We start from the raw sequence: 13,629 nt of genomic DNA, 5'->3' as shown, positions 1-13,629 counted from the left end.
ATTGCCTTGTTATTACGAATAATGGTTTTCGATCTCAATTTAGATAGACAATCTCATTGATATAACTGCGCATCGGTAGATCTTATATCTCAAGTATCTCGTTCACTTATAGTACCATAAGCGTAGTACCGTATGCGTGTAATTATGCAGTAATGAAGGTTTGCTATGTAAATTAGTAGATTATCCAGTATTTTTCTCACAGTTAAAATGACTGGACAAAAATTATAGCTATAATTACGGAAACTTGCAAGTCAGAACTATTTAAATATCATATCATACCTACACAAGCAACCTTGAATGAAGTTCAATTAAATATACACACGTATGGCGTAAAATTTCAAACTATATACACATTTTCCGATACAATGGTAAAAAAGGTCCATAACTGGCGAAGATATCGGTATACATAAAACAAAATCATACATACAGACAGAATTAAGAACCACATTCCAAGAATAACTATGCACCTATCTACTGACCTTCCCATGCAGATCCACCATGGCCATAGCCGCATTCAGCATATCAGCTCTCACGGCTTCATTCCTGTCGCCCAGTCCTTCACTGACGAAGAACTCGACCGCCACGGCGACCCCCGCGGCGTCCAGCTGCGGCGCCAGCGCAGAGAGCTAACTAGGACTCTATGTCTTTGCTATAAACGTTTAGATGGCGTGACAGTTCGCCGCGCACTTTACACGTCTACTGCTGCTTTTGTTTCGTGCCCTACAGCTGTTTTAACTTTACAGCAACCCTCTTACATTTTCTCCAATACTGCGTACTAAAAAAGGTATAGATTTTCGGCCACGTTTACTGACCTTCCCATGCAGATCCACCACGGCCATAGCCGCGTTCAGCATGTCGGCCCTCACGGCTTCATTCCTGTCTCCCAGCCCCTCACTGACGAAGAACTCGACGGCCACGGCGACCCCGGCGGCGTCCAGTTGCGGCGCCAGCGGCGAGCTAGCTGCTGCGCTAACTAACTTGGACTGCTCTATCTCGTTGCTATAAACATGTGTTATGGCGTGACAGCTCGCCGCGCGCTTTAAACGGCTCGGCTAGTGCTGCTTTTGTTTCGTGCCCTAGAGCTGATTTAACTGCGATGCTATGTATGTAGCTCTACAGTAACCCTCAGGAGAGCATTAAAGTGTAGCTATATCTACGGTGCTGCCATCTGTGCGTATTTCACTCGATTTGCGCCGACGCTGCGACTGAAAAAATGCATTCTTATAGAATTTTAGTCTCGTTTACTAACCTTCCCATGCAGATCCACCATGGCCATAGCTGCATTCAGCATCTCAGCCCTCACAGCTTCATTCCTGTCTCCCAGCCCCTCACTGACGAAGAACTCGACGGCCACGGCGACCCCGGCGGCGTCTAGTTGTGGCGCCAGCGCGGTCAGTGCCAGCCCGGCGCCGCGCCGCGCGCCCCACTCGTCCACTGCGGCTTCTGTCACGTGCCCGAACTGGTCGAGTTTGGATGGGATCAGCTGTGGGGAGAAGGGTTGTGGTTTATGGTGTGTACAAGTTATAAAGGTCGTGAGTCGTGATGGCAATTAAATTGGAACGGAAAGTAGTTTCTAAAAATTTATGTAAATCAGAAAATTATATATTTATACGGTAAATAAAACCCTTTGACTTTGGTCTCAATACAACAGCGCCGTGAGCGCTGCGGCGGCAGCGCTATTGTTACTTACTCTATGGCGATAATTGCGTGCAAATCTCCACATACACAGACCTAAATACTATAATTTAGTCAGAGACGGCCTAAAGAGGACCACAGCCTCTCGGCTAGCACGCGGTTCTCGTCGCAAGATGGCTCTTTTCGCGCACTCACAATATGGCTAAAGGTCTGTTTCGTAACGATCTCCACCACTAAACTCACACCGACAAAAAAAACATACATACAGAAGAATTGAGGACTCCCTTTTTTTCACTTACCGGCAACTTATCCCTATACAGCGCTAACAAACAATGCAGCACATGCTCGGCGCCCCCCTCCCCCCTCCCCGCCACCAGCGCAGCCAGCGCGGCGGCGGCGGCGCGCTGCACGGGCTCCGCCGGGTGCTACTATTGTTACCTACTCTATGGCAACCAATTACGTACACAGACTGAATACTAAAATTTAGTCAGTGGCCGCCGTTCCGCCCGCTGGTGTCTTTTCGTACACTCCCTATAATGGCTAAAGGAGTGTCTTCATTACATCAACTACTTTGCTCACGGACTGTTTCGTAACGTTTCCACCGCTAAACTCAACATTCACACCAACAAAAAAAACATACATACAGAAGAATTGAGAACTCATTTTTTTTCACTCACCGGTAGCTTATCCCTGTACAGCGCCAGCAGACAGTGCAGCACGTGCTCGGCGCCCCCCTCCCCCCTCCCCTCCACCAGCGCAGCCAGCGCGGCGGCGGCGGCGCGCTGCACGTGCTCCGCCGGGTGCTGCGCCTGCGCAACCAGAGCGGGCACTAGTGCGGGGGAGGAAGACCATTGATGGAGCTGCTCCTGGGGTAAAGAGGACCATAGCTGCTCGGCTAGCACGCGGTTCTCGGATGGTCTGATGGGAGGAGAATAGTAAAATTAGGTCAGAGAGATTTACAGAAGAGCCATAAAACCGCCGTTTTTACTCGCCTGTCGATTATTTTTTAAATTAACCCACAAACTATAAAAACTATTAAAATTGATTTTTTACGTTATTTTAAGAAAAAGCCATTGCCAGACTGCCTATCCATAGAACTCTTGAAAAAAACCATTATAGCAGAATTTGACACACAAATATATATATAAGGCGTTTGACAGACTCTTGCCGGTGCCTAGTTTTGATGGGAAGACTCTAAGGTTTCATTTTTTAAAGTCAGTTAAGGGCGCGGGATACTAACTTATTATCATCCCCAAAGTCGAAGGTGGCCACCATCAGTCTCTTGGTCAGGTCGAGAGCATGATCAGGGTCTTCTAGCAGCGCAGGCAGCGCGCCGCGAAGTTCTAACAGACCACGGAGGGCGGCGTCGCGGACCACCTGCGGGGAGAGGGGGGACGGGGGGTGTTATTGAGACAGAAGGATACTCTTATTGCCCTGTAAGGCGGGTCACATACTTCACCGCCTCACCGCGCGGTTTACAGGTTATTCATAGTAAATTTCCGCGCGGTGAGGCGGCGGAAAAGTCTGCGGATAGAAACTGTCATTTTAGTATACAATGATAATCCGCCAACCGCGGCGGTGCGCGGACAAGTGTGTGATCCGCCTAAGATAAGCCGTGATAGTCGGTAATAATCCCAACGACTATTTCAAAAGTCCAGCACACTGCGCTGAGCGCTACTTCTATTCTATTCTACCTCGAGCGGGTTCTGCAGCGCGGCCAGCAGGCACTGCGCCTCCTGCATGCCGGCGGCGGAGGCTGCGCACGCGCATGTATCTAGAAGGGCCGCGGTGATGGCTGTTTGCACGCGCCCTGTTGTTGAACCTGGGGAGATAAATATTATGTCAGTGTCAGGCAGGTCATAGGGAAGGGTTCCACAGAAGATATGAATGAAGAAAAATTTTAAAAACGAAACGTAACGTTTACTTTAGGCTTTAGGCATACCGAAATATACGCCATTGTTGCTCGAGCGTGTTTCCTTTTGCTCGAAAGTCCGCGGGGAAACCTTGGATGCGGAGGCCGCCGATCGGACAAGATGGAATACATTAGGGGTAGATGAGAGAGTTTCAACCTAAATTTGGTCCTTCGAGCCGGTCGAACCAACCCTGTCACCTTCAAAGGATGTCTATGTTCAGCAGTTAACATCCTACATCTGAGATAATTATGACTTACTAATAAGCTCCACCAGCAGCGTGATCATGTGATCGAGCGGCATGAGCGCGGGGCTGCGCAGGTCGCACGGAGCCGCCGAGGCGGGCCGCGCGGCCGCGTGCGCAGAGATCACCGCCACGCCCTGTAGGATCATCTGCTCCTGCTCCTTGGCAGACTTAACTAACTAACTCAAGACTCGGTAGAAAACAGAGAGTCTCACCCTACATTTGGTCCTTCGAGCCGTTCGAACCATCCCTATAGGGGGAGACTCTCACCTACAAGGGGAGGCCTATGTTCAGCAGTAAACGTCTTATAGCTGACATCTTGATGAGTACTTACTGATGAGTTCGACCAGCAGCGTGATCATATGATCGAGCGGCATGAGCGCGGGGCTGCGCAGGTCGCTCGGAGCCGCCAAGGCGGGCCGCGCGGCCGCGTGCGCAGAGATCACCGCCACGCCTTGCAGGATCATCTGCTCCTGCTCCTTGGCAGACTTAATTAACTAACTCAAGACTGGGTAGAAAACAGAAAGTCTCACCCTACATTTGGTCCTTCGAGCCGGATGAACCATCCCTATAGAGACTCTTCCCTACAAGGGAAGGCCTATGTTCAGCAGTGGACGTCGTATGTCTGGGCTAGTAGCACGGGGCGCATTTAAGACGTGACAAAAGTTTTGCATCACGCTCACTCACATCTCGCAGCCGCGGGCGAGCGCGACATAGAACTTTTGTCACGTCTTAAATGCGCCCGTGCTAGCCCTTCTCAGATGATGATGACTTACTAATAAGCTCGACCAGCAGCGTGATCATGTGATCGAGCGGCATGAGCGCGGGGCTGCGCAGGTCGCTCGGAGCCGCCGAGGCGGGCCGCGCGGCCGCGTGCGCAGAGATCACCGCCACGCCTTGTAGGATCATCTGTTCTTGTTCCTTGGCGAAGGACGAGGTTAGAGCTGGAAGGGAAATGGGAGGTTAGTTGTGATTGTATGGTAGAAATTCAGAAATGGTAGGTACAGTAGATCCTCTTTAATCCGAAACACCAAAACGAATGTTCGGACTCACGGAGCGTTCGGATTATAGTACGAAAAAAAATGCCTACATATTTTGTTAGAATATATGTATTGAGGTTTACTACGATACATTTATTTTATTTTATTTATTTATTTTATTTATTTTTTTATTTATATTTATTCGGGAAACAAACAGCTTAAAATAATAATAATTACTATAAGGATTACTTTTAACACTCATGCCAACAAAGTTTCCTCAGACTAAAAACACACATTAAAAGTATTTGGTGAACAAAACATAAAATGAAAAATAATAACAAATGAACAAAAATTACACATAAGAAATAATGACAAACATGAGAAGGTTAACTAATCAATTAGTGCTGTTTTTATACATTTTTTGAACTGGCAGAAAGAGAGGTGGAACAAATCAACATCTACGAAATTACTATTGTATTGGCGACAGGATCTCAAAAGAAACGTGTTGGCAGCATAGTTTGTACTTCTATGAGGTACATAGAACAAGGTTCTATGTCTATTGCTTATTCTAGGACAACGAATACTTACATTTTCCAAGAGATAAGGCGTATCTAAGGCATTGTGCAATAATTTATACAGAAATACTTGGTCTCGCTCTGTTCGACGTTTCTCAAGTTGAGGCAAATCTACAATGTCCTCCGTATTTTTGTATTTGCGCCATGACAAATGTTTAAAAAATTTTGATTGGATTCTTTCAATCATATTCTTATAAACATTATATTGTGGGCTCCATACTGTAGACGCATACTCCAGAATGGACCTCACTAAGGCATTATATAAAAGAATCAAGGTTGAGGTACGTTTAAATTCTCTGCTCATGCGCAAAACAAATCCTAGCATACGGTAGGCTTTATCAGTGATAATCTTAATGTGACTGTCAAACTCTATTGATTCCAAAAGTGAAGATGAATGCAGCTCAAATAATAGGCATATTCAAAACAATAATTGGACATCAAGCATTTCGAAAAGTAGAAGTTGCCCAGAACTACATAACATAAGAATAAAAAATGAACTAGAAAAACTTATAGAAAAAGTATCTAGCCTAGAAATACAACTGAAATCAGCTGAAAAAGAAATAGAAACAATGCTATCAGAAAATTTTAATTTGAAAAATGAGGTGACGAGATATAAAAATAAAGTTGACCACCTTACAAAGTTATGTCTCACATCAAACAATGATACTAAAAAGGAAAAAAAAAGGAAGTGCAAAAAGAGTAATAAAACAATGCCTAACCTATTCTCAGACTGTTCTATTGATTTACTGGAGGAATCAGTCATTTCGGAGGGCGAACCGAGGTCTCCGATCAGCGTTAATGAATCTCACGCAAAACTGAATCGAGCTAAAGTACAGAAGGATGCCTGCTCAGAGCCTAAGCAGACCTACACCAAAGTCAAATTATGCATTCTAAGCAACAGCACACAGAGTGGAGCTTGTGATATATTGGACAGTACATTTAATTCAACGAAATACACATACTGTCATTACAGAAACACGAACGCAAAACTCGAAGCACTCCTAGCAAATATTGATAAGAAAGTTGAGGGATTTACTATGTCTGATTTCTGTGTTTTAATGATTGGAGAGACTGATTTTCTCAGTACTAATAACTATGTACAACTCGTCACCACTCTAAGACAAACAATATTAGAACTTGCTCATACTAATTTCATAATATGTTTACCTACTTACATTTGTGGAGCTGGATTATATAATTGTAGAGTCGAAACTTTCAACAATCTTATGTGTCTTGATGTATTGACGCATAACTACGCAATACTGTTTGATACCAACCATGACCTAACGTATAGCATGTTTTCAGAACGCACAGGCAGATTGAACTTTTACGGGCTACAGAATATATGTAAAAACCTCAATGAAATCATCTCACCACTGATAGAACAATCACACTCTCTACATATAAAACACATCGAGAGAGGTGGAACATCCTGTAACAATACTAAGAGCTTAAAAATACACGTAAACAGGCAATCTCAGTTTTTTCTCGTATAAACACATACATATTCTTCATCAAAATATTGCCTCTTTAATTAAAAAAAGCGATGTGCTATCAATCTACCTCGAAGAATTAGAAGAAAACAATAAACCTATCGATATTTTATGCATCACCGAGCATTTTATGCTTTCGGAACATGAAAACCTTTTGTGTATTCCAAATTTTAAACTCACCACTAGCTATTGTCGGGATAAAAAACGAGGGGGGAGTTGTATACTAATAAGGAAGGGCCATAACTACAAAGTATTAAATGAGATTAATAGTCTTTCGATTAAGTATATTTTTGAGTGTTGTGCCATTGAATTGTTGGAGCATAATATTGTCATAGTATGTATTTATAGGACACCCACCAAGAATTCAAAAAAGATAGGTATTTTTTTTGAAAGATTAGATCTAACTTTACAAAAGTTAACAAAAAATAATAACACAAAAATTATATTGTGCGGTGACTTCAATATCGATATTCTTAAAAAAAATAATCACTCTCACGAATTTGAAAACCTGATCCTTAGGTATAACTTAAGACTAGAAATTAGAGAACCTACAAGAATTAGCAGCAAAACATGCCTTGACAACTTTGCACACAACATTAAAGGCAGTATGGGAGAAGTAATCGAATATGGACTGTCCGATCATACAGCCCAGCTTCTGAAATGTCCAGTAAAAAAAACCTATACTTTAAAGTTTTGGTACATAACACGTCGAGACTACTGCAATGAAAATTTAGAAAAATTTAAAAAATATATAGATAGTCTTTCTTTTTGTGACGTCTACGACTCTAACGACACTAATACTGCCTATAATAAATTTATTGAAACCTTCAAACTCTTCCATGACCTTTGTTTTCCGTTGAGAAAAATAAAAATTTATATTAGAAAAAAACAGAAGTGGATCTCTGAAGGTATAAAAAAGTGTAGTAAAATAAAAAGAAAACACTTATGGGCATACCGAACGCATCCCACCACACAAAACAAAATGACCCTCACATCCTATTCGAAACGATTCAAGAAAGTTGTGCAATATACTCAAAGGACACAAAACAACCATTACATAAACTCAGCTAAATGCAAATCAAGGGCAGTATGGCAAACCATAAACAAGTATAAAACCAGCAATATAAAAGAAAACATAACAAATATTCTTCACCACCAGGAAATCATCACAGATCCGTATAGAATTGCCAATGCCTTCAATGATTTTTTCATTGATGAACCGCAATTAAATACATCTCAATCTATTCATGAAAACTATAAACTTGACAGTAGGCCAAATACCTTCTTTATGGCACCTAACTTACCCACTGACATACTTAAAATAATAAAAAACTTGAATAACACGAATAGCGTAGGTTATGATGACATATCTACCTCAGCAATTAAAGTAGTAGCCGAAGCCATATCATTTCCACTGAGTCATATTATCAACTTAAGCATAACAGAAGGAGCTTTCCCAACTAAATTGAAAACTACGATTGTAAAACCTATACACAAAAAAGAAAATAAAGAGTTGATGAAGTATTATCGCCCAATAGCACTAATAAGTATATTCTCAAAGATTTTTGAAAAATCCTACTACAACTCACTTTATAAATACCTAGAAAAGTTCAATATCTTAGTTAAAGAGCAAACCGGTTTCCGTAAGAACGTGTCTATAAATATGGCTTTCTATAAATTTTTACAAAAAACCCTCTACAACATGGACAAGAAAAAGACCACTTGCGCCGTTTTAATGGACATGAAAAAGGCGTTCGATTTGGTTGATCATAGAATTCTTCTGAATAAACTTGAGGCTTACGGAATACGAGGTAATACTTTGAAACTGCTAGAATCTTATCTAAGCGGCAGAAACCAACTGGTGGAAGTAACACAAATTGATTTGCAAACAAAGCATGAAATAAAGTACCAGTCTAAACTAAGAACTATTAATCGCGGGGTGCCTCAAGGTAGTACATTGGGCCCACTTCTGTTTCTGCTCTATATCAACGATTTTCCCTCATAAATAAATAAATAAATATAATATAATAAAATAAGCGTAGAAAAAACTAAATTGATGCATTTTTATCAAAGAATAATACCATCCCCAGTAAATGTTACCTGCTTGGGAGTACCAATAGAAACCACAAATGTTGCACGTTTCCTTGGTTTGATGATTGATAGCAATTTAACATGGAGGGCTCATATAGAGCATGTCTGTAAAAGACTAAGTCGGTCTGCCTATGCTCTTCGGAAACTAACACAAGTAGTTGATATAAGTACAGTTATCATTGCCTACCACGGATATGTAGCTTCCATAATTCGCTATGGCATTATATTCTGGGGAAACTCTATAAACAAAGACATTTGTTTTAAAGCTCAAAAAAAATGCCTCAGATCGATGTTTAGACTCAAACAAACTGATTCTTGTAAACCATATTTTATTAAGTACAAACTTTTAACTCTACCATGTCTATTTATTCTTGAAATGACAATGTTTATTAAATCAAATCCAAACCTTTTTAAAACTATGACATGTGTGAATAATAGGCAAGGTCGCGATAGGGATAGGTTATACACGGAGCCATCTAACACCACCTTGCTACGAAAGAGCTTCATCTGTCTAGGACCTAAGATATATAATAAGTTACCAGAGTCTATAAGAAAACTTGAAATAACTAAATTTAAAACTACACTGACATCAATCCTTCAAATTAAATGTTATTATTCAATTCAACAATACCTCAATGACCAGACATCTTTTTATCTTGACTAGCCTATTATTTTGTTTTTTTTTTTTTTAATTGAATACTATTTTATGAATCTTTGACTTGTGTGATATTTTATCTTTTATTATTTTTTTAAAATTATTGTGATTTTTTGTATATTTTTTTCTAATATTTGTCAATTTATAAATTCCTTGTAAATAAATTTGTACGCCATAAGTATGGCAAAACATAGAGAAACTAACAATTTATATTTAAGACCATTGTATTACTAACCTATGTTTACAAATAAATACTTTGACTTTGACAAATAAAAGCTTGCTATCAATGTAGACTCCTAGGTCCCTCACTAAGGTCTCTCTCGACAGCGACTCCTGAAATAATGAGTATGTGTGTGTTATAATATTGCGTTTACGGGTAAAAGATACAACATAACATTTTTTGACATTTAGGTGCAATCGATTTTTAACACAATAGTTACACAACTCATTAAGGTCGCTCTGCAAATCAATACTATCTTCTGTATTTTTTATAGTTTTATATATTTTATTATCATCTGCGTATAAAAGAAAATTGGATTTACGGATTGCATGTTTAATGTCGTTAATAAATATTATAAATAAAAGAGGACCGAGATGAGAGCCCTGAGGTACGCCTGAACTCACCGGGGTGAAAGTTGAGCAGAAACCTTTAACGGTAACAGCTTGAGACCGATCTCTTAAGTACGACGTAAGCCATCTTAGTAAATCGCCGTGCACACCAATATGCTCAAGCTTACGGATAAGAATGTTGTGGGATATTTTATCAAATGCTTTTGCATAATCGGTGTACACGACATCCACCTGATATCCAGAGTCCATACTAGTAGTAACATAGTGCGTGAGTTCACATAAGTTTGTCTCAGTAGCAGTGGCGGCTGCACCTCAAGTGCGCCCGTGCAACGCACTACCATTTAAAAACCTTCTAAATATGTACCTTCCTTCTTCCTATACCATACTAGGTACGTGTAAAAAAAAACTTCACCAGGGTGTCCACTCAGAATCCTCCAAAAAATTCCCTGACTTTTCCCTGACTTTCCCTGACCATTTCAGAAATTTTCCCTGACCAGAGATAAAAATAACCAAAAGCTTGATTTGAAAGTTTTCCGTTCATTTGCGACACTTATTAAAAAAAACTTCGACGGCGTAAAATATTTGCCTGTAAAAAGTTTATATTAAGAAGAGGGAGAAAGTGACTCAGGCAGATCATTTTAAACAACATGAAATTATATTAAAAAAAAATCCACTCAAACTTTACTAGACAGGTGAAGTTATATGAGAAAAAAAACGCGAATTACCACTATTGCAACATTATGTAGAGAAAGCAATGATAAATAAGTACCTACTTAATTTTTATTTACAACAAAGTTTGAATACTTGTATTTTATCATAAAGTGTAATTCTTTTTTGTATTTACAAAATTGAGAAATAAGTATATATATTTTTTATTTTCGAAATGGGAATTAATTTTTGAAAAATGTCATTTAAAGTTTGGAAACCCAAGCAGGATCCTCTGGTTATTATTGCAAAAGACGTTAGTTAGACCTAGTTAATTTTATTTAAGCACACTTATTGATAGCTTGCACCTTAGGGCCTTCAAAATCGAAATAACTCGAGTAAAGCGTGTTAAGCTTTGTAAATACCGTAATTAATTTAAATAAAACAAAACCAAAATCAAATATTTTCGTATGGGCGCGACGTTTTAAAAAAAAACATTAGGTGCCGCGTGGAGGAAACGCTTCTCCATGAGCTCCCGCTGCCGTAGTAGCAAATTATGAGAATTGATGAGTCGATACAGCGCGTCTGCACCAACACGTTATGTGGGGACTTATTTTTCATCACTAACTCTTACAACAAATGTTGTTCAGAATGGCAAGCTGAGTCACACTCTTTTGAAAGAAATTTAATTAAGGGAACATAATTTTACTATTGAACAAACTATGAACTGAGTCTGGAATCTGGCTTACGAGATTTTATTTTATGACTTACGTATTCTACGTTTAAAATAGAAGAAGAAAAATAGTAATTAGTAAAGGAGAGAACTACAATTTTGCAAAAATATATGCTTTACTAGTCATTTTTCCCTGACTTTCCAGGTGGCTCATCAATTTCCCTGACTTTCCATGACCACCTTGAGCTTCCCTGACTTTTCCCTGACTATCCCTGACTTTCCAGAAAGTGGACACCCTGTTCACAAAAAATACCAATATAACAACCGTAATACCTACCCTAAACAGAAATTACATAAATCTGATTATAGTTACGAGTTAAATTAAATCGAGCTGGCCTATTTTGATTTCTACTGCGAAAGAATTAGATCTTATTTTTGCTTGAACAAAAACGGCCTCGTGCGCTCGGATTGTCGCACGGAGCGAGCTCCTACATGTAGTATGAAACAGGATGGAAATCGCCTGGCGCGTGAGACGGAAGATGCTTAGTACAAACTGTATGCAGTTCTAGGATAAATTCGTGCGCCGCACGCGACCGGAAATTGCCGAAATAATACGAATGACGCCACGGGACGGGAGGCGCGGGCGGCGGCCTTGACCGGTGGCGTGACCTACGAACGATGCACTTGTCATGTCATTGTCAGTTTCACCTTTCGCGCGCGAATACGTAATTAATTTGCTAATAACTTATTAACTAAGAAAGTAGTATAGATTTCGTGAGTGTGTATGTGTGTGTGTGAGTGAAAATGAGTGCAAAATACAATTTTGACTTCATAAAAAGCAATAGTACATTGCAAAATAGACTGGACATTAAATCTGCTGGGCCCGCTTCGGCCTTTAGTACAAAACAAAAAATGAAACTTATAAGTACCTACCTGAATTTTCAAAAGTGAAATGTTCAATGAAAAGAAATGGTTATGTGGATGTGAGAGACTAAATGCTTTATTTTGCTTTCCGTGTGTTGTTTTCGTTTCGGCGGAGAAGCTATTTCGCGTCAATAAATACCTAAGGTAAAATATACTTATAATTTTTTTTACTTCTAATTGCAATAGTTAATCTATTTTTCTCCAAAAAATTACTAAACCCATAAAGTGCACCACCGGGTATCTGAGGCACCAGCCGCCACTGCTCAGTAGACTTTTTGTTGACAAAACCATGCTGCTGACTGATAATCATTGGACGAATAGTGGGCATAATACAATCATAAACTATTTTTTCAAAGAGCTTTGGTATTACACTTAATTTTGCGATAGGACGGTGGTTCTTAACATCGTGCTTGTCGCCTCCCTTGTAGATTGGAACAATGAATGACCGTTTCCAAACAGGTGGTACCTCACCTTGAGACAGTGATAAGCGAAACAATATACACAGTGGAAAGGAAAGTGTATCATGACAGCGCCGCAAGAATACTGAGTCTCCCTGAGTCTATCAGGAAGGCTCCCAGTCGCGCACTTTTTAAATCCTTAGTTCGGTCTCATTACCTCAACAAGTTAGGATATAATTAATTACAGCCTTTTCATGTACCTCTGTTTTAGTGTTTAATATTTATATATATATATATATATATATATGTGTATGTATAAGTATATATAAATGTATTATTATATATTATTAGAATGTTAGGCATAGGTTTATATATTTTTTTTTTATATATGTAGGTATAATTATGGTAGATTTTGTGTAGGTTTTTTTTGTGAGATTCATTGATTGATTGTGATTTTTGTTATTTTTTTGCACTTCCCTACTTTCTGCTCCTGAACCTCCTGCAGGTTGACTGGTAGAGAATGCTCTTAGCATTAAGTCCACCTCATTGTACAACTACTTTTGTAAATTGTGCAATAAAAGCATAAATAAAATAAAATACATATTGAAACAATTTTTTACACAAGGCCTTTGTCCCCCAAATTACTCAGCATCATCTTTTCGGGTAAGGAGAAGTCGGTTTCATTAGCCAAACCCAGTTCGGATTTCAGCACGGTCTAGGTTGGATGTGGTGACGTTTATCTAGACCGAAAAAGGACTCGTGCCGCGAACCCTAATTGCCTACAACATACCTCTCTCCAGGTCGCACGCGGGTCATGTAGTCTAGTTCACTGACCT

The 13,629-nt window shown here is 39.8% G+C and overlaps 1 protein-coding gene across 1 annotated transcript; it reads right to left on the bottom strand.

The window, feature by feature from the left end:
- Positions 1 to 467: 467 nt before the first annotated feature.
- On the bottom strand, positions 468 to 4,256 carry LOC105396509 (eIF-2-alpha kinase activator GCN1). The gene is made up of 9 exons (XM_048623734.1): positions 4,124 to 4,256; positions 3,806 to 3,964; positions 3,330 to 3,457; positions 2,876 to 3,012; positions 2,313 to 2,553; positions 1,935 to 2,060; positions 1,250 to 1,483; positions 813 to 983; positions 468 to 605 (listed from the first exon to the last, which is right to left on the bottom strand). Exons 1-9 carry the CDS (start codon positions 4,254 to 4,256, stop codon positions 468 to 470), a joined length of 1,467 nt encoding a protein of 488 aa, XP_048479691.1.
- Positions 4,257 to 13,629: the final 9,373 nt, after the last annotated feature.

The sequence above is a fragment of the Plutella xylostella genome, chromosome 10 (genome assembly GCF_932276165.1).
Source record: "Plutella xylostella chromosome 10, ilPluXylo3.1, whole genome shotgun sequence".
In the NCBI taxonomy this organism is placed as follows: Eukaryota; Metazoa; Arthropoda; class Insecta; order Lepidoptera; family Plutellidae; genus Plutella; species Plutella xylostella.
This window is presented reverse-complemented; position numbering and strand designations above follow the sequence as displayed.

Bases quoted from the DNA above. Each gene is read 5' to 3' on its own strand.
- LOC105396509 (XM_048623734.1), bottom strand. From the start codon at position 4,256: ATGATCCTGCAAGGCGTGGCGGTGATCTCTGCGCACGCGGCCGCGCGG. The intron at 2,554-2,875 runs GTTAGTATCCCG...TCCTCCCATCAG, and splicing joins GACTTTGGGGATGATAATAA to ACCATCCGAGAACCGCGTGC. The intron at 2,061-2,312 runs GTGAGTGAAAAA...TAACAATAGTAG, and splicing joins TGTACAGGGATAAGCTACCG to CACCCGGCGGAGCCCGTGCA.